General features: G+C 41.0%; 3 protein-coding genes across 7 annotated transcripts in view; 2 read left to right on the top strand and 1 right to left on the bottom strand.

Annotated features, from left to right (window-relative positions):
* Positions 1 to 5228, top strand: part of ttyh1 (tweety family member 1) — a 46240-nt gene extending 41012 nt beyond the window's left edge. For all 4 annotated transcript variants that reach the window (XM_058056272.1, XM_058056273.1, XM_058056276.1 and 1 more), the window contains one exon: positions 775 to 5228. In XM_058056272.1, coding sequence (XP_057912255.1) covers positions 775 to 858 — 84 coding nt within the window. In that variant the 3' untranslated portion in view covers positions 859 to 5228. The remainder of the gene's footprint in view (positions 1 to 774) is intronic.
* A 582-nt stretch (positions 5229 to 5810) lies between these two features.
* josd2 (Josephin domain containing 2) lies at positions 5811 to 12598 on the bottom strand. Of its 2 annotated transcripts, XM_058056283.1 has the most exons (4): positions 11979 to 12598; positions 10218 to 10343; positions 7339 to 7533; positions 5811 to 7268 (listed from the first exon to the last, which is right to left on the bottom strand). In XM_058056283.1, exons 1-4 carry the CDS (start codon positions 12101 to 12103, stop codon positions 7127 to 7129), a joined length of 588 nt encoding a protein of 195 aa, XP_057912266.1. In that variant the 5' UTR covers positions 12104 to 12598; the 3' UTR covers positions 5811 to 7126. The 2 variants fall into 2 exon arrangements, with proteins under 2 accessions (XP_057912266.1, XP_057912265.1); XM_058056282.1 differs by lacking the exons at positions 10218 to 10343; positions 11979 to 12598 and having other exon boundaries at positions 7339 to 8173.
* Positions 11513 to 18782, top strand: ube2s (ubiquitin-conjugating enzyme E2S). The gene is made up of 4 exons (XM_058056289.1): positions 11513 to 13241; positions 14832 to 14979; positions 15599 to 15789; positions 18019 to 18782. Exons 1-4 carry the CDS (start codon positions 13239 to 13241, stop codon positions 18364 to 18366), a joined length of 690 nt encoding a protein of 229 aa, XP_057912272.1. The 5' UTR covers positions 11513 to 13238; the 3' UTR covers positions 18367 to 18782.
* The last annotated feature ends 1082 nt before the right edge of the window (positions 18783 to 19864 follow it).

Raw genomic sequence — 19864 nt, forward strand, 5'->3', positions numbered from 1 at the left:
CTAGACATAAAATAACACCCCTATAGTCACCTTTACACTCCTATTACCCAATATAGTAGACATAATAAGACAAAAATAAGACAGATAAGACATAGATAACCTGTTTACCACCTTCTCAGTACACTTTTAAACAAGATTAGAGACATCTAGGCATAAAATAACACCCCTATAGTCACCTTTACACTCCTATTACCCAATATAGTAGACATAAGAGAAAATAAGACACCAAAAACCAGCTTACCACCTTCTAAATGCACAAAATGTTATATTAGAGCCCTCCAGACATGAGATAACACCCCTATAGTCAGTTTTACACTCCTATTACCCAATATAGTAGACATAATAAGAGAAATAATATCCCGTGTCAGGATGATTGTGCAGCAAAGCCAGTTCTGTCCATCCAGTCTGGTGCTTGTGCATCCCAGTAACATGACTGACACCTGATGGCCAGTGTACAATACTACAATACTTTGATTCATGTCAAATGTGCTTACATATGCATATTTGTGGACCGGTATGAGGTGACCCTAAAAGCCTGACGCTAAAAAGGCGTCAGGTGTTGAGGGATTCGCGTTTCCACTCAACGAACCGCAGCTGTCAGCAGCATTCATGCGTGGGCAGACCATGACGCTGCACGCCAACGACCATTTACCACCCCGACTGGCTAGTGAAAGCACGCAAGCTGTACACTGACTGCTCCAGATGATGACTTGGCATGAGAGGATATCATCAAACGGTGACCTTTGGTCTTCTTCTCTCTTCTTTCCCGTGCAGTACTCTCCCAGCATGCTGACTGGTTACGGGGGAAGCCAATCACACCCCAATCCCGCCCATTCCAGGAACCTCTATTCACGTTGATAACTATTGGTTTTCTTTCTTTTTCTTAGGGAAATGTATAGAAGAAAATATATGTTTAGTTTTCATATGAATGGACACTTTGAAAGCCAGCGAGGAAAGAGATGGAGGAGGAAAAAGAATGCTTTAGTGTGCGTCACTTGAGTATTATTGTTATTAAAAATGACGATTAGAAGCACTTATATGTCAAAAAAGCGGGTTCCAGAAGGACTGTGGATGTTTGAAAGCAAACCCTCCCCTTGTTTGTGTAAACTGTGAACAGTGCTGAGGCAAGTGGAGAATGCTATTGTAGTTTTATATTCTTCAATGTATCACAATTTTTATTTCAAACTTTTATATATACATATAAATATATATATTATAAATATGAAATTGTTGTAGAAAACACACTGGCACGTAGCAACAAAGCACATTTTTTTCTGTCAATTGTTATGCAGTTCCCCCACTTGGTATATATGATTTTTTTATGATTACTTTTTATAGGTGGTTTGTGTGTATTCCCTTAGGGTATTATGTATATCTCACTGTCTATATATGAATAATAATAATTTCTCTTAAAAAAAAGAAAAAGAAAATCCTAACTGAGTGCTACCAGAGCGTGTTTAGCGGCGCTTTAACAGCCGTAGTATGTTTGTCCATCCTTGTGCTTTCACACAACATTCCAGGCGTACCTGAATGACTCACGAGCCACGTGACACGGTTTGCTTCTCTTATTGGTCGGTGGTGGGCGCGGGAACGTAAACGGGAAGTATCTTCACCTAGCGTCGGACGATCATTTTCTAGCCAAAGGTCTCATAAAAACGAATTCTTGTTTTTTTTTCCCCCTTCAATTTAAAGTAGAAATTGCAGTTTTGTCTTAATTCGCGTACTTAGAAGTACATCAACATCTATAATCTATTATGATATCATTATACTATACCTCCTTCACTTGTCGTTTCCGTGTTACTACGCATGTGCACATTAATGACGGAAGTAAAACAAAGAGACGAAGCTTAGCGACACGTTTCATCCCCCGCCTCAAAATGTGAGTATTAAACTGTGTTGTTCGAGTTAATATTTGTCAGGGACTACTTCAAAGTATAAATATAAATAGTTCACCATTTTGGAACGAGTTCAAAGTTTATTTTTTCAGTGAAAAGTGCACATGAAAGACTGACCTTGTTTTCAAAAGAAAAACAGACATCACCTCCTGAAACTGTTAACCGTTTACAGTGATGTATTGTCCTAATGAAAATGTAGAACTATATTGAATATAAAGTGTTTTTCTTTATTTATACTTTTTAGCCTATGCATTTTTATGTCTTCACGCCCTGCAAACAACAGCCACAACAAATTATATCGTTTCATGCATTGAAATCAATTAGTAAAGGCGGGGCTACGTACCCGGAAGTCATTTGAAGTGTGACCAATCACAGCTGGGGTGGGCGTACATGGAAGAATAAATTAAACAGACGCCATGGAAAACTGGGAAAGAGGTGCAGAATCTGGAAGATCTAGAAAGCTTTCTGTGCGGGTTACCGTGTGTAGCTGTGTATTGTTGTGCTAGTGTTGCAATGCTTGCTGGGTAATGGGAGTGTGACGCAAGAGTATTTCATGTATGGTACCGCCCGCAGGTAAAATGTAGGCGGCGACAATAATATGGCGTTGAAGTAAATCTCTCTAAACAATGGCGCTGATTCTCACATCAACTTTATTTACAAATGCGTTATGTTCAATTCAACCTTAGAAAAAGGAACATTCATGCACGACGCTGTAAAAAAGTTGCCTAAATGACATGCAGTGGAACCTTGGTTAGTGTACGCCCTGGTTAGCATACACCCTGATTCGCGTACGATCTGGTTGGCGTGTTTTTAGTTTAACGTAGAAAATTGAGTCCAACTCATTTCTTCATGTATTTTATCTACACCATTTGTGTATTTTTTAAGTATTATTATTTGGTTTTTAATGAAATTTAATGTTGTCTTTTTATTTTACATTTATTATCATTATCCTACATGTATTTATCAGTGTATTTTCATCACCAAATGTCCTTCCGTGTTAGCATTTATTAAGGAGTCGCCTGTCTGATGTCCTCGGTGGTTGACTCTAAACCATGAACGCCAACATACGTTATTATGAAGATAGCATTCCATGCATAAACAATGTGAAATGCATAGAAATGATGAACGGAAGAATACATCAACATTTAAGTTTACTTGGACGTGATTGGTAGCGGGATCACCGACCACTTCCTTCCTGTTTCCACTCCTGTCTTCAAAGCAGGTCAAACTAAACTTGAATGTTTCAAGTCGTTTCGGTGAGAGTTAATGACGCTAACCAAGGTTCCTTCTGTAAAAACGTAAATAAAAATAAATTACAAAAACGTTTGTGCAGTAAAAGGATGCGGAGGGCCCCAATGGCTGACGATTAAATAGCATCATGTTTTAGCTGCTAGTCTTCATTTGGTGCTTTTTAACTTAGCAAAAATGCTAAAATAGACAGAATCCCTCCTGTTTACTCTGTGTTGCCCCCCCCCCGCCGACCAATAAGAGAAGACATGGAAGTCATATGTTCTCAGGGCATTGACTCCATAGCAACCGGACTGTGCTTGGGTAGTCTTATACTTTTCAGACCGGACTGTGGTCTGAGACTCTAAGACTGGACAGTTTGGGTTTATTATGTCGTCTTAGACTCTAAGACTGTTGATTTGTCTTAGAGTCTAGGGTTGTCTTGGACTTGAGGACAGTCAAAAGACTACCCGAGAGAACCACAACTCAACAGTCCTACAGTCTAAGACTGGGTTGTCTTAGGAAGTCTTTAGACCGTAAGATTGTTGAGTTGTGGTTGTCTAGAGTAGTCTTAGACTGTTGAATTGTCTTAGAGTCTAAGACTGCCCTAGACAACCACAACTCACCAGTCTTATTTGTCTAGGGTAGTTGTGTCAACTCATCAGTCTTATTTGTCAAGGGTAGTCTTAGACTCTAAGACAACTCAACAGTCTGAGAGTCCAAGACTACCCCAGACGACCATAACTCAACAGTCTTCCAGTCAAAAGACTACCTAAGACAACCCAAACAGTCCAGTCCTGAATCTAAGAGTGTTGAGATGTGGTTGTCTAGGGTAGACTTAGACTCTAAGACAACTCAACAGTCTATGATTGAAGACTGGGCTGTTGTAGGTTGTCTTTTTGGTAGTCTTGTGGACCCTAAGACAACTCGACGGTCTAAGACTACCCTAGACAACTAAGTTGAGTTGTGGTCTTGGACTCTAAGACAACTCAAACAGTCTGAGAGTCCAAGACTACCCGAGACAACCACAACTCAACAGTCTTCCAGTCAAAAGACTACCTAAGACAACCCAAACAGTCCAGTCCTGAATCTAAGAGTGTTGAGTTGTGGTTGTCTAGGGTAGACTTAGACTCTAAGACAACTCAACAGTCTATGATTGAAGACTGGGCTGTTGTAGGTTGTCTTTTTGGTAGTCTTGTGGACCCTAAGACAACTCGACGGTCTAAGACTACCCTAGACAACTAAGTTGAGTTGTGGTCTTGGACTCTAAGACAACTCAACAGTCTGAGAGTCCAAGACTACCCGAGACAACCACAACTCAACAGTCTTCCAGTCAAAAGACTACCTAAGACAACCCAAACAGTCCAGTCCTGAATCTAAGAGTGTTGAGTTGTGGTTGTCTAGGGTAGACTTAGACTCCAAGACAACTCAACAGTCTATGATTGAAGACTGTAGTCTTTATGGTAGTCTTGTGGACCCTAAGACAACTCGACAGTCTAAGACTACCCTAGACAACTAAGTTGAGTTGTGGTCTTGGACTCTAAGACAACTCAACAGTCTGAGAGTCCAAGACTACCCGACTACTACTACCAAGACTACTCAGACAACAGTCTGAGAGTCCAAGACTACCCGAGACAACCACAACTCAACAGTCTTCCAGTCAAAAGACTACCTAAGACAACCCAAACAGTCCAGTCCTGAATCTAAGAGTGTTGAGTTGTGGTTGTCTCGGGTAGTCTTTGACTCCAAGACAGTTTTTAGCGTGCCAACACGTGGAAGCCAACTATGGATGCAAAAGCACTGGTACTGATCCAATAGAGAACCCAAAAGGAGGACTATATCTCCCATGCGAAGGCAGGTACATAGCAATACGACTTGCTAACGGTGCGGCCCTGGCCTTACCGTAACTAGCAATAACGACTAAAGAACCAATGTACGTGTATAGCATTGGCTTTGCAATGTTTTTGTGTATATGTTGGATTTCATTGAATCCCTCCCCATCCTTCCCAGCTCACCTTGTTCACTGAGTTTGTACTCTCAATGCTCCTTTTCAATGGCATCCTTTTACACTCCAGAGTCTAATATGAATAAAAAAATAAGTCATAACTTCAGCGTCTTTGACAGTCACTCCATCTCAAACTGAAGAAAATGTTTAATATAAACATCTTTCACATAAATCACAAGTTCTTGGATATGCATAGATGGATAGGGACTTCATTTCATACACGGATCATTCATGTTCTGAACTCCTGTTTCCATGACAGTGTTTTACTTAGCAAAGTAAAACACTGTCATGGCTGGAGCTCAGTCAACTACGTGCAACAGCGCCTCAGCTGGCTGTAGCGAGTAGTGCACCCCAATGCCCGTGATGAATGCCCATCCCTAGCAGACACAACAGTACGCGCCCAACCGTCCAATCACAGTCTTTGCATGTTTCCTTAGCGTTTCAGCCACAAGTGCTCACATTGGGTGGCGCCCCCTGCCGGCTGTGGTCAGAATGCACTGCAACTGTTCCCCCGTTTATCATGTTGGTAGGTTCCCAAAATAGCCAACTTGAGCCAACTTGATATATATATATATATATATATATATATATATATATATATATATATATATATATATATATATATATATATATATATATATATATATATATATATATATATATATATATATATATATATATATATATATATATATATATATATATATATATATCATAGTACAGTACAGCCCTCTCCAAACTAGCTTGATGTGGGCCTTTTCCTCTCATTTTGGATCAATATTTGCAATAAAAGTAGTAATGGTGGAGTATTGACCTGTATTTAGTATTTAGAAGTGATTAGACTCGGGGTCAATTAGATTCTCTTTGGTGCAAACATCCACCAATCCATTATTATTATTATTATACATATTAATAATTATTATTAACAATAATAATAATAATATTATTATATTGCAAATGTATTATTTATTCTTTCACATTCCATGGCAAGGTTCCACAAATAGAACGTCTACATTTCCTAAACATTTTTCCTTAAATTTTATCTTAAAAAAAAAAAGTAGTAATGGTGGAGTATTGACCTGTATTATCAAGTATTTAGAAGTATTTACAAGTGATTATACATGGGGTCGATTAGATTATCTTTGGTGCAAACATCTACCAATCCACTATTATTATTATTTTATTTTTATTATATTATTCATAATATTAATAATAATTATTAACAACAATAATATTATATATTCAAATGTACTATTTATTCTTTCACATTCCGTGGCAAGGTTCCACAAATAGAACGTCTACATTTCTTAAACATTTTTCCTTAAATTTTATCTTTAAAAAAAAAAAGTAGTAATGGTGGAGTATTGACCTGTATTATCAAGTATTTAGAAGTATTTCTAAGTGATTATACATGGGGTCGATTAGATTCTCTTTGGTGCAAACATCTACCAATCCACTATTGTTATTATTTTATTTTTATTATATTATTCATAATATTAATAATAATTAACAACAATAATATTATATATTCAAATGTACTATTTATCTTTCACATTCCGTCCTAACCATTTTTCCTTCAATTTTATCTTAAAAAAAAAAAACGTTCTGAACTCCTGTTTCCATTTCTAGTGCTGCAAACTGGTTGAGCCAGCACCGACAGCGCCTCCGTTGGTTGCAGCCGAGTACTGCACTCTTTTTTTGATGAAAACAAAACCGTCCGTGACTCACAGTTGGCCCTAATCTGGTGAAACGCGTCCAGGAAATCAGTTTAAACGTGCAAAGACTGTGATAATCCAACCATCGCACACGCGTCCAGCCAGTGTTAGCAAATACAAGTGTGGTGCATAGAAGGTTAGCAGGTAGCGTAGAAACAGGAAAGGACTCCTAACCCCTCCCAAGGCGGCGACCATCCCGTCTTCTCTTCTCTTTGGACTCCGGTGACGTGTTCATGTCACTTTGTGCTCCCTGAAGACTTTAGATTTAGTTTTTGCCGTTTCTCTCACGCCGTACCGTTTGCTCCGTTACTGGTGGGGGGAGGGGGGGTGGGGGGGTTCAGCCAGGAGCCGTCCTCTTCCACGTCCCGCCGCACCACCAGGAGCATCTCGGCCACGTCCTGAGAGAGCTGCTCGCTGAGGAAAGCGCTGAGGGAGACGGCGGGAGGAAGTTGGCGTCATGTGACCCGTGTGACATTCCCGTGGCCCCCCAGCTTACCGTAGTTCCGCTTCCCCACCCAGGCACACGGGGTTCTTCAGCTTGGAGTCCAGGTTGTAGTACTGCCCGTTGACTTGGCGGACGGCCAGCCAGTGCCGCCGCCGCAGAGGCAGCGACACGATGCCCAGCGAGACGCGAGAAGGAACGTTCAGGATGAAGCCCTGGACCTTGGAGATGCAAATGCTCTCAACCGCCCTGGAGGTCAGAAATACGCCAGTCAAAGATCCTCTATGTGACAGGAGCCTCCTGACGTTTTTAACTATCCACCGCATAAATACACTAGCCAAAGATTGTCTACGTGACAGGAGCATCCTGCCGTTTTTAACTATCCACCGCATAAATACACTAGCCAAAGATTGTCCACGTGACAGGAACATCCTGACGTTTTTAACTATCCACCGCATATATACACTAGCCAAAGATTGTCTACGTGACAGGAGCATCCTGACGTTCTTAACTATCCACCGCATAAATACACTAGCCAAAGATTGTCTACGTGACAGGAGCATCCTGACGTTTTTAACTATCCACCGCATAAATACACTAGCCAAAGATTGTCTACGTGACAGGAGCATCCTGACGTTTTTAACTATCCACCGCATATATACACTAGCCAAAGATTGTCTACGTGACAGGAGCATCCTGACCTTTTTAACTATCCACCGCATAAATACACTAGCCAAAGATTGTCTACGTGACAGGAGCATCCTGCCGTTTTTAACTACCCACCGCATAAATACACTAGCCAAAGATTGTCTACGTGACAGGAGCATCCTGACGTTTTTAACTATCCACCGCATGAATACACTAGCCAAAGATTGTCTACAACACAGGAGCATCCTGACGTTTAACTATCCACTGCATATATACACTAGCCAAAGATTGTCTACGTGACAGGAGCATCCTGACGTTTTTAACTATCCACCGCATAAATACACTAGCCAAAGATTGTCTACGTGACAGGAGCATCCTGACGTTTTTAACTAGCCACCGCATAAATACACTAGCCAAAGATTGTCTACGTGACAGGAGCATCCTGACGTTTTTAACTATCCACCACATAAATACACTAGCCAAAGATTGTCTACGTGACAGGAGCATCCTGACGTTTTTAACTATCCACCACATAAATACACTAGCCAAAGATTGTCTACGTGACAGGAGCATCCTGACGTTTTTAACTATCCACCGCATAAATACACTAGCCAAAGATTGTCTACGTGACAGGAGCATCCTGCCGTTTTTAACTATCCACCGCATGAATACACTAGCCAAAGATTGTCCACGTGACAGGAGCATCCTGACGTTTTTAACTATCCACCGCATATATACACTAGCCAAAGATTGTCTACATGACAGGAGCATCCTGACGTTTTTAACTATCCACCGCATATATACACTAGCCAAAGATTGTCTACATGACAGGAGCATCCTGACCTTTTTAACTATCCACCGCATAAATACACTAGCCAAAGATTGTCTACGTGACAGGAGCATCCTGCCGTTTTTAACTACCCACCGCATAAATACACTAGCCAAAGATTGTCTACGTGACAGGAGCATCCTGACGTTTTTAACTATCCACCGCATAAATACACTAGCCAAAGATTGTCTATGTGACAGGAGCATCCTGACGTTTTTAACTATCCACCGCATATATACACTAGCCAAAGATTGTCTACGTGACAGGAGCATCCTGACGTTTTTAACTATCCACCGCATGAATACACTAGCCAAAGATTGTCCACGTGACAGGAGCATCCTGACGTTTTTAACTATCCACCGCATATATACACTAGCCAAAGATTGTCTACATGACAGGAGCATCCTGACCTTTTTAACTATCCACCGCATAAATACACTAGCCAAAGATTGTCTACGTGACAGGAGCATCCTGCCGTTTTTAACTACCCACCGCATAAATACACTAGCCAAAGATTGTCTACGTGACAGGAGCATCCTGACGTTTAACTATCCACTGCATATATACACTAGCCAAAGATTGTCTACATGACAGGAGCACCCTGACGTTTTTAACTATCTACCGCATGAATACACTAGCCAAAGATTGTCTACGTGACAGGAGCAGCCTGACGTTTTTAACTATCCACCGCATGAATACACTAGCCAAAGATTGTCTACGTGACAGGAGCATCCTGACGTTCTTAACTATCCACCGCATAAATACACTAGCCAAAGATTGTCTACGTGACAGGAGCATCCTGACGTTTTTAACTATCCACCGCATAAATACACTAGCCAAAGATTGTCTACGTGACAGGAGCATCCTGACGTTTTTAACTATCCACCGCATGAATACACTAGCCAAAGATTGTCTACATGACAGGAGCATCCTGACGTTTAACTATCCACTGCATATATACACTAGCCAAAGATTGTCTACATGACAGGAGCACCCTGACGTTTTTAACTATCCACCTCATGAATACACTAGCCAAAGATTGTCTACGTGACAGGAGCAGCCTGACGTTTTTAACTATCCACCGCATATATACACTAGCCAAAGATTGTCTACGTGACAGGAGCAGCCTGACGTTTTTAACTATCCACCGCATAAATACACTAGCCAAAGATTGTCCACGTGACAGGAGCATCCTGACGTTTTTAACTATCCACCGCATATATACACTAGCCAAAGATTGTCTACGTGACAGGAGCATCCTGACGTTTTTAACTATCCACCGCATAAATACACTAGCCAAAGATTGTCTACGTGACAGGAGCATCCTGACGTTTTTAACTATCCACCGCATAAATACACTAGCCAAAGATTGTCTACGTGACAGGAGCGTTGTGCTCTTTTTTTAATGTCAAAGATGATGATTTAGCCCGGAGGTCCCACTATGGTGGCCTCCTACCTGCGTTTGTCCCACCACACGGCCGCCAGCTCCCTGCTGTGTAGGGCGGCCATGATGACGTTGACGTCATAGTTCCCGGTGCCCAGCATGGACCTGTGAGGGTTCACCAAACACTGAGGAGCCAGCCTACACGAGAGGAAGACAAGAGGAGGATGTTTAGGAAGTATTTGCCAATTCGTGGTCCTTGTAGAACCGGATTCGGAGCTGGCGAATTTTTGCATTGTACTTCCCTTGAAAGCAACGTTACAATCTCACCTCCGTGTCATGGCGCCAATCTCGTCCATGGTCATGTGACGCATGGCTTTGTATTGTTTTTAGATGCTACTGTAAAACTGCTCCTCAAAGATCTTCTATAAGACAGGAACACTATTGTTTTTAGATGCTACTGTAAAACTGCTAGTCAAAGATCTTCTATATGACAGGAACACTATTGTTTTTAGATGCTACTGTAAAACTGCTCGTCAAAGATCCTCAAAATGACAGGAACACTATTGTTTTTAGATGCTACTGTAAAACTGCTAGTCAAAGATCCTCAAAATGACAGGAACACTATTGTTTTTAGATGCTACTGTAAAACTGCTAGTCAAAGATCTTCTATATGACAGGAACACTATTGTTTTTAGATGCTACTGTAAAACTGCTAGTCAAAGATCTTCTATATGACAGGAACACTATTGTTTTTAGATGCTACTGTAAAACTGCTAGTCAAAGATCCTCAAAATGACAGGAACACTATTGTTTTTAGATGCTACTGTAAAACTGCTAGTCAAAGATCTTCTATATGACAGGAACACTATTGTTTTTAGATGCTACTGTAAAACTGCTAGTCAAAGATCTTCTATATGACAGGAACACTATTGTTTTTAGATGCTACTGTAAAACTGCTAGTCAAAGATCTTCTATATGACAGGAACACTATTGTTTTTAGATGCTACTGTAAAACTGCTAGTCAAAGATCTTCTATATGACAGGAACACTATTGTTTTTAGATGCTACTGTAAAACTGCTAGTCAAAGATCTTCTATATGACAGGAACACTATTGTTTTTAGATGCTACTGTAAAACTGCTCGTCAAAGATCCTCAAAATGACAGGAACACTATTGTTTTTAGATGCTACTGTAAAACTGCTTGTCAAAGATCTTCTATATGACAGGAACACTATTGTTTTTAGATGCTACTGTAAAACTGCTCGTCAAAGATCCTCAAAATGACAGGAACACTATTGTTTTTAGATGCTACTGTAAAACATAAAATGTGCTTTGGTTAAGAGTCTGTTTTGGTTTGAGTCGGACTTTAACCAAGGCACCAGTGTAATTATACTTTGGGGCGCTTTGTGCTGTTCTCGCGAATAGGGGCGTCACAAGACGATACACGAGATTGGGTCTACAAGAATGAGACGCAATGGGATTCTAACATTATTTTTAAGAAAAGCACAGTGAAAAATACACTTTGCCACCTCCACCCATCCACATAGAGAGACTGTATGATTGACAGAAGGGCTCACTCCGTTCATGCCGTTGTTCTATGGAACAAAGGTGTTGAAAGCAATGCACCAAAAAAATCCTCCAAGGTGCCAAAGTAAGGCCCGGGGGCCAAATCCGGACTGTGGAACCATTTGGAAAATAGCATTGAGTCGGTCTGCCAAACAAAGTGCTTACAGAGCTCGTGTATGTAGAACCAATATTGTACATACTGTACACCCGGCGACCATCAAAGTGTTGTGTATGGTGTGTTGCTATGACGCGTGTGTCGCCCCCTACCGTTTGCAGATGTCATCCGCCGTCTCCTTGGTGAACACCCGCTCCTGCAGCACGTTGTTGAGCGTGTGGATGGCGCACAACTCCAAGCGTTGCTTCTCATGGAATACCGCCTCTCCGTCGCTCATCCTAAAGTTTGCGTCAAAAGCAGCAGCTCACACAGACGTCAACTGCGCTGTTTGCGAGACAAACATCAGCGCATAGCTTAGCTAGAGCTAGCTGGCTAGAGCAAAAAAAAAACAAAAACAAAACGCGACTACGATCCGCTAGCTAGCAATAACAACGTCTGGAACCGCTTCACCGATCACTCTCGAGAAACGGCGGGCGGTTAATGGCTTGCGTTGCCCTTATTTGTTATTTGAGAGCAACATACGGGCTGCTGATGCAGCGATTGTCGTCCAAAACAAGGGTGATGAGCTTGACAGCTACATCCAGAAACCGGAAGTGCTCCTTTGTTGTTGTTGGTTTGCCTATTTGGAAACAATTCCAACGGACACTGAAAAAAATGTTACCTTATTGTATATTTTTCTTGAAAAACGCGAAGCAATCAACTAGTAACTTTAATAATATTATAGGAACGGTTACGCGCGTTATCATTTTGGTGAGTTGCGCTTTCGACAGATTTGGATGCTGTCTTGGAGCGTCCTCTAGTGCTTAAAAGAGATAGTGGTTTGAAGTCGAGTATTTTTAATGGGGAAATTGAATAGCTGTAAAGTCAATTAAATTTAAAAAAATAGGAACGAGTTGAGGCAGTTTTTCATTGATTAACTTTCTTGTACTGTTTACTTTTTGGCATAAATGTATAATGCATTGTATATTCACGATATTTTCTCCCTTACGATCTTTGATTTGTGTTTCGTATACAAGTTATTTTTTAATGTTATTTATTTTTTTTGTCCAGGCTTATTCGTGGACACCACTTTTTCAAACTGACCAATAGCCGAGAAGCGCTAGTACCCATCAGGCAAAATAAACCGAGCCGAGTGGCTGTTTGGGCTCCAGTTGATGACGTAACGTGAGCTTCTATCGTGATTGGCTAAATTCAAACGACGCATTACGTTGACAATGAGCGGATTGGACCCTAATGGTGGGTTGACCGAACAACATATTTTTGTTCCTGTGTCAAGGAAAAGAGAAGAAAAGAGCTGAGGAAGTTCCCTCCAAAGATATATTTATCCCTACACATATATTTTAACCACACATAAACGACAAATTTCATCGCATAATCTAAAACCCAGTTCCCGAGAAGAAGACGTTCTGAAGATGGTAAGGCGGATGTCATCGGTTGCTAGCTAGTCAAGCGATTAGCTTGTTTCTGTGTTTAGCCGTCGCCAAGCGTCGGGTTTTTTTGCCTCATTGTTGTCAATTAACGATCATAAATGATGTAATTGTAATGTAGTTATTTAGTTAAGTGTTGATATTGATCAGAAAAAATAGCTTCGGCTACTGATTTGAATAGAGCTAGCGCGACCTTAAGTGACGTCAAATTAAAACCCCAATCTATTATTACTTTACTTGACTTTTCTTACTTAGTTTGTATTTTTTGGGGGGTAAAAACAAACAATCTTTGTGCATTTTAAAAGCGAGCTTCTAACATTGCAGCCATTTGTGTGCGATGAAGTATTCAACTCAAAAATAACTATTACCACCGTCGTCGCTGTTGCTGCTAAAACGATCACTTACTTCATTGCATTGAAGATGTACTTACAAATACTTTTGTATTAACACAAACTTAATGTCATGATTCGCTTTTGCTCCATTTGCCTGTATTTGCTTTCCATTGAGTGGTTTCACAGAGAAAGCAATAGAAATTTTACATTAATTCTTTATTTTGAGAGCCATAATTGTGTCATGTAAAAATGACAAAAATCACCCTATTTCATGCAAAAAGTTAAAATTTTAATTTGAGATGCACAATTTCGATTGAAGTGTAGTTTGTGCACACCTGGAGCTAATAAGGCCCGGAAGGTATTGGGTTGTCCTAATGACATGACTACTAGCACAGAGGTAGGGAACCTATGGCTCGGGAGCCAGGTAGGGCTCTTTTGATGACTGTATCTGGCTCTCAAGCATTTCTTACCACAATAAAAATGCATTTTTGCTAACATTTTAAAGTAAACCATCACAGAAATGACTGTTAAAAATAATATTCAAAATCAACAACTTTCTTATGCATTTTAATCCGTCCATTTATTTTCTACTGCAATACGGCCGACCATATCTATCTTTCTTGATGATATTTTCCAGGTCAAACACCAAAACTCGATTATTACTGGGTAATGCGGTAGTCTACCTCGGTCATTAAGATGTAAATATAAAATTTCCTCCTTTAGTCAAATAGCTAAAGCTGCAGAACCAAGCCTTCTGGCAAAGATGGCCAAAAGAATGAAATATACGGAGTACGGTGCAAAACTATGCAGCAGCAGAAGTTGCATTAATGGCAACAAGTATTTGATTTATTATTAGACACTGCTCTCACGAAAGTGTGCTGGCCACACCCCCTTGGCGTGGGGTAGTGTGCCTTGTCTACGTAATTAGAGCCCATTATATCTAAAACTGTTGGTCTTACATAAAAATGCACACATTTTATTGCATTCAATGTTTAAATGTAAAATGTATATGGCTCGCATAGATACACATTTTAAATATCTGGCCTTCATGGCTCTCTTAGCCAAAAAGGTTCCCGACCCCTGTACTAGCACATCACTACTGTGAGAAGAAGCAAAGTGTTGCAAGGTGCACTGTATTCGGGCACATGCTCCGAAACATGCTAATTTGAAAATTTTTTTTTTTTTTTGTAAAATTGCAACACTCTCTTAAAAGTCAAACCGTCTGTGAACTTGTCCCCCACGTCAGAACTCCAATGTGGAGAATCTGCCCCCTCATGTTCTTCGCTTGGTCTACAAAGAGGTTTCAGCTTTAGTGGCAGACCCACCAGAGGGCATCAAGATCTACCCCAGTGATGACGACATTACGGAACTGCACACAGCCATCGAGGGCCCGGGTAAGCCACAACCCCAGTCCAACGTGCCCTTACCCGCTGCTGGTTGAGAGAAGCAATACGTGCTTCCGTGTCAGTTTAGCCAATAAGACCAGAAAAAGTTGCTAGTTTTGACACTAAAGGGCAAGAGGCGCGTGAACGTAGCCGCACCCAGAGCAGGTTCCTGTGCGGTGTGTTAAGAAGCGGACTAGCTTAGCTTTTGTTTTTTTTTTTCTTAGCTGCTGCACAGTAGCCTATAACTTAAAAGTTGAGGAGCACACGGCAACCGTCTTCTCTAACCACTTCCTGCGAGAAGGTTAGCATGTACCCCGACACGATAGCCACATTTTCATCACAGAACGCCGCCATTGACTCGCAATGTGCAGTTGTGCAGTCGAAAGCAACGCTACAAAAATGTAGACCATGTGTAGCGTTACCTTTAGCTAGCATCCTGATGCATTGGGAGCCAGTGTGTGCTGAAGCTAGTCACTAGCCTGTGGCTAGGTGTCACTATGCTAGTAACGTAGATCTAGGGCGTAACGGTGTTCATAACAATAATAATAACAACGTGTCGCATGTGTGTGTTGCTATCTGACATAAGGATTGCGGATGCTTCATATGATGAATTGTTGATGCTTGGCAGAGGGAACTCCGTTTGCCGGCGGCGTTTTCCGAATGCGGCTGGTCCTGGGTAAGGACTTCCCCGCCATTCCGCCAAAGGGTTACTTCCTGACCAAGATTTTCCACCCCAACGTCGGCCACAAAGGCGAGATCTGTGTCAACGTCCTGAAGAAAGACTGGAAGGCAGAGCTCGGCCTCAGACACGTCTTGTTGGTAAGAGTGAGCCTTCGTCTTTTGCTACCTGACCTGCCAACATGTACACATTTATCCTACTCCGCACGCTTACATTGTACAGGATCTTTGACAAGGACTTTAGATACATCAAAACCACAAATACAGGATCCTGTCAAAATACGCAATCTTTGACAGGCATTTTTGTGGTAGGTTTTGAAAAATAGTAGAGCACCCCTGTCACGTAGAACATCTTTGATTGGCATTATTGTGGTACGTCCTGGACAAATGGCAGCCCATAGATGATCTTTGACTAGTGTTTTGGGAAGAGATGCTTAAAAAAGCAGAGTTCATCTCCCATAGATGATCTTTGACTAGTGTTTTTGGAAGAGATGCTTAAAAAAAGCAGAGTTCATCTCCCATAGAGGATCTTTGACTAGTGTTTTTGGAAGAGATGCTTAAAAAAAGCAGAGTTCATCTCCCATAGAGGATCTTTGACTAGTGTTTTTGGAAGAGATGCTTAAAAAAAAGCAGAGTTCCTCTCCCATAGATGATCTTTGACTAGTGTTTTGGGAAGAGATGCTTAAAAAAGCAGAGTTCCTCTCCCATAGATGATCTTTGACTAGTGTTTTTGGAAGAGATGCTTAAAAAAAGCAGAGTTCATCTCCCATAGATGATCTTTGACTAGTGTTTTTGGAAGAGATGCTTAAAAAAAGCAGAGTTCATCTCCCATAGAGGATCTTTGACTAGTGTTTTTGGAAGAGATGCTTAAAAACAAGCAGACTTCCTGGCCCTTAGAGGATCTTTGACTAGTGTTTTTGGAAGAGATGCTTAAAAAAGCAGAGTTCATCTCCCATAGAGGATCTTTGACTAGTGTTTTTGGAAGAGATACATAAAAACTGCAGACTTCCTGGCACATAGACGATCTTTGACTAGTGTTTCTGGAAGAGATGCTTAAAAAAAGCAGAGTTCTTCTCCCATAGAGGATCTTTGACTAGTGTTTTTGGAAGAGATGCATAAAAACTGCAGACTTCCTGGTCCATAGATGATCTTTGACTGGTGTTTCTGGAAGATATGTATAAAAACAGCAGAGTTCCTCTCCCATAGATGATCTTTGACTAGTGTTTTTGGAAGAGATGCATAAAAACTGCAGACTTCCTGGCCCATAGATGATCTTTGACTAGTGTTTTTCGAAGAGATGCATAAAAACAGCAGAGTTCCTCCTCCATAGAGGATCTTTGATTAGTGTTTTTGGAAGAGATGCATAAAAACAGCAGACTTCCTGGCTCATAGAGGATCTTTGACTAGTGTTTTTGGAAGAGATGCTTAAAAAAAGCAGAGTTCCTCTCCCATAGAGGATCTATGACTAGTGTTTTTGGAAGAGATGCATAAAAACTGCAGACTTCCTGGCTCATAGATGATCTTTGACTAGTGTTTTTGGAAGAGATGCTTAAAAAAAGCAGAATTCCTCTCCCATAGAGGATCTTTGACTAGTGTTTTTCGAAGAGATGCATAAAAACAGCAGAGTTGCTCTCCCATAGAGGATCTTTGACTAGTGGTTTTGGAAGAGATGCATAAAAACAGCAGACTTCCTGGCTCATAGAGGATCTTTGACTAGTGTTTTTGGAAGAGATGCTTTAAAAAAAAGCAGAGTTCATCTCCCATAGAGGATCTTTGACTAGTGTTTTTGGAAGAGATGCATAAAAACTGCAGACTTCCTGGCCCATAGAGGATCTTTGACTAGTGTTTTTGGAAGAGATGCTTAAAAAAAAAAGCAGAGTTCATCTCCCATAGACGATCTTTGACTAGTGTTTTTGGAAGAGATGCATAAAAACTGCAGACTTCCTGGCCCATAGAGGATCTTTGACTAGTGTTTTTGGAAGAGATGCTTAAAAAAAAAAGCAGAGTTCATCTCCCATAGACGATCTTTGACTAGTGTTTTTGGAAGAGATGCATAAAAACAGCAGACTTCCTGGCCCATAGAGGATCTTTGACTAGTGTTTTTGGAAGAGATGCTTAAAAAAAAAAGCAGAGTTCATCTCCCATAGAGGATCTTTGACTCATGTTTTTGGAGTAGATGCATAAAACCATTGTTGGCTTTGGCAGAATGGTCTGCTGTTTACTTTTTGCTGTAGGAGAGTGTTGTTGTCTAGCAGGGGTGTCCAAGGTGCGGCCCGGGGGTCATTCCCTGCATGTGGCTTAGCACATTGTAGAAATAAAATGAAAGAAAAAAAGTGTAATTGGTAATGAGGTGCAATGTTCCCCTGGCAGACCATCAAGTGTCTTCTCATCCACCCCAACCCGGAGTCGGCGCTCAACGAGGAGGCGGGGCGCCTGCTCCTGGAGGACTACGCCGAATACGAGGCCCGCGCACGTCTGCTCACAGAGATTCACGCCATGTCGGCGGGGCCCGGCGGTTCCTCGGCGGCCGCCCAGGACCACCAAGACGGCCCCCAGCCCAAGAAGCACGCCGGCGACCTGGCCAAGAGAGCGGGAGCTGCCACGCCCACCGTGCCGGCCGCTCTGGGGAACGGCGCCACCGTCAGTAGCAGCTCCTCCAGCAGTAACGTGGCAGCCAAAAAGAAAGCCGATAAAAAGCGTGCACTGAAGCGACTTTAATGCCGCGGCAACATTTTCTCTCCCTGTGCGTGCGCGTGCGTGTGTGTGTGTGTGTGTGTGTGTGTGTGTGTGTGTGTGTGTGTGCAAGAGTGTAAATACAGATATCAAATTTCCTTTTTTGTTTTTCCTCTTTTCAAGCAAGCAAGCAGACTGTCCACTTTGTACCGTAGCGTTTGACTTGTCCAAGGTAAAGTCAGAATAAAAAGAAAAATGATGAGCTGACCTTTTTGTCGTATTCTCCTCTTAAACGATGCCAAGGTTTCAGATAATGAGATTTGCATATTTGGAAGTGGGCCCTGGAAAAAGTTTGGGAAGGCTCAAAACGCTCCGTTTCATAAGGCGTGGTCAAACTACATCTTTGTGATGTCACAGAGGAGCGGACGTCCTTATACTATAAAACTGCTAGTCAAAGATCTTCTATATGACAGGAACACTATTGTTTTTAGATGCTACTGTAAAACTGCTAGTCAAAGATCCTCAAAATGACAGGAACACTATTGTTTTTAGATGCTACTGTAAAACTGCTAGTCAAAGATCTTCTATATGACAGGAACACTATTGTTTTTAGATGCTACTGTAAAACTGCTCGTCAAAGATCTTCTATAGGACAGGAACACTATTGTTTTTAGATGCTACTGTAAAACTGCAAGTCAAAGATCTTCTATAGGACAGGAACACTATTGTTTTTAGATGCTACTGTAAAACTGCTAGTCAAAGATCCTCAAAATGACAGGAACACTATTGTTTTTAGATGCTACTGTAAAACTGCTAGTCAAAGATCTTCTATATGACAGGAACACTATTGTTTTTAGATGCTACTATAAAACTGCTCGTCAAAGATCCTCAAAATGACAGGAACACTATTGTTTTTAGATGCTACTGTAAAACTGCTCGTCAAAGATCTTCTATATGACAGGAACACTATTGTTTTTAGATGCTACTGTAAAACTGCTAGTCAAAGATCCTCTATATGACAGGAACACTATTGTTTTTAGATGCTACTGTAAAACTACTAGTCAAAGATCTTCTATATGACAGGAACACTATTGTTTTTAGATGCTACTGTAAAACTGCTAGTCAAAGATCTTCTATATGACAGGAACACTTGTTTTTAGATGCTACTGTAAAACTGCTAGTCAAAGATCTTCTATAGGACAGGAACACTATTGTTTTTAGATGCTACTGTAAAACTGCTAGTCAAAGATCCTCAAAATGACAGGAACACTATTGTTTTTAGATGCTACTGTAAAACTGCTCGTCAAAGATCTTCTATATGACAGGAACACTATTGTTTTTAGATGCTACTGTAAAACTGCTCGTCAAAGATCTTCTATATGACAGGAACACTATTGTTTTTAGATGCTACTGTAAAACTGCTAGTCAAAGATCTTCTATATGACAGGAACACTATTGTTTTTAGATGCTACTGTAAAACTGCTAGTCAAAGATCTTCTATATGACAGGAACACTATTGTTTTTAGATGCTACTGTAAAACTG

Source organism: Doryrhamphus excisus, chromosome 19 (assembly GCF_030265055.1).
Source record: "Doryrhamphus excisus isolate RoL2022-K1 chromosome 19, RoL_Dexc_1.0, whole genome shotgun sequence".
Classification (NCBI taxonomy): Eukaryota; Metazoa; Chordata; class Actinopteri; order Syngnathiformes; family Syngnathidae; genus Doryrhamphus; species Doryrhamphus excisus.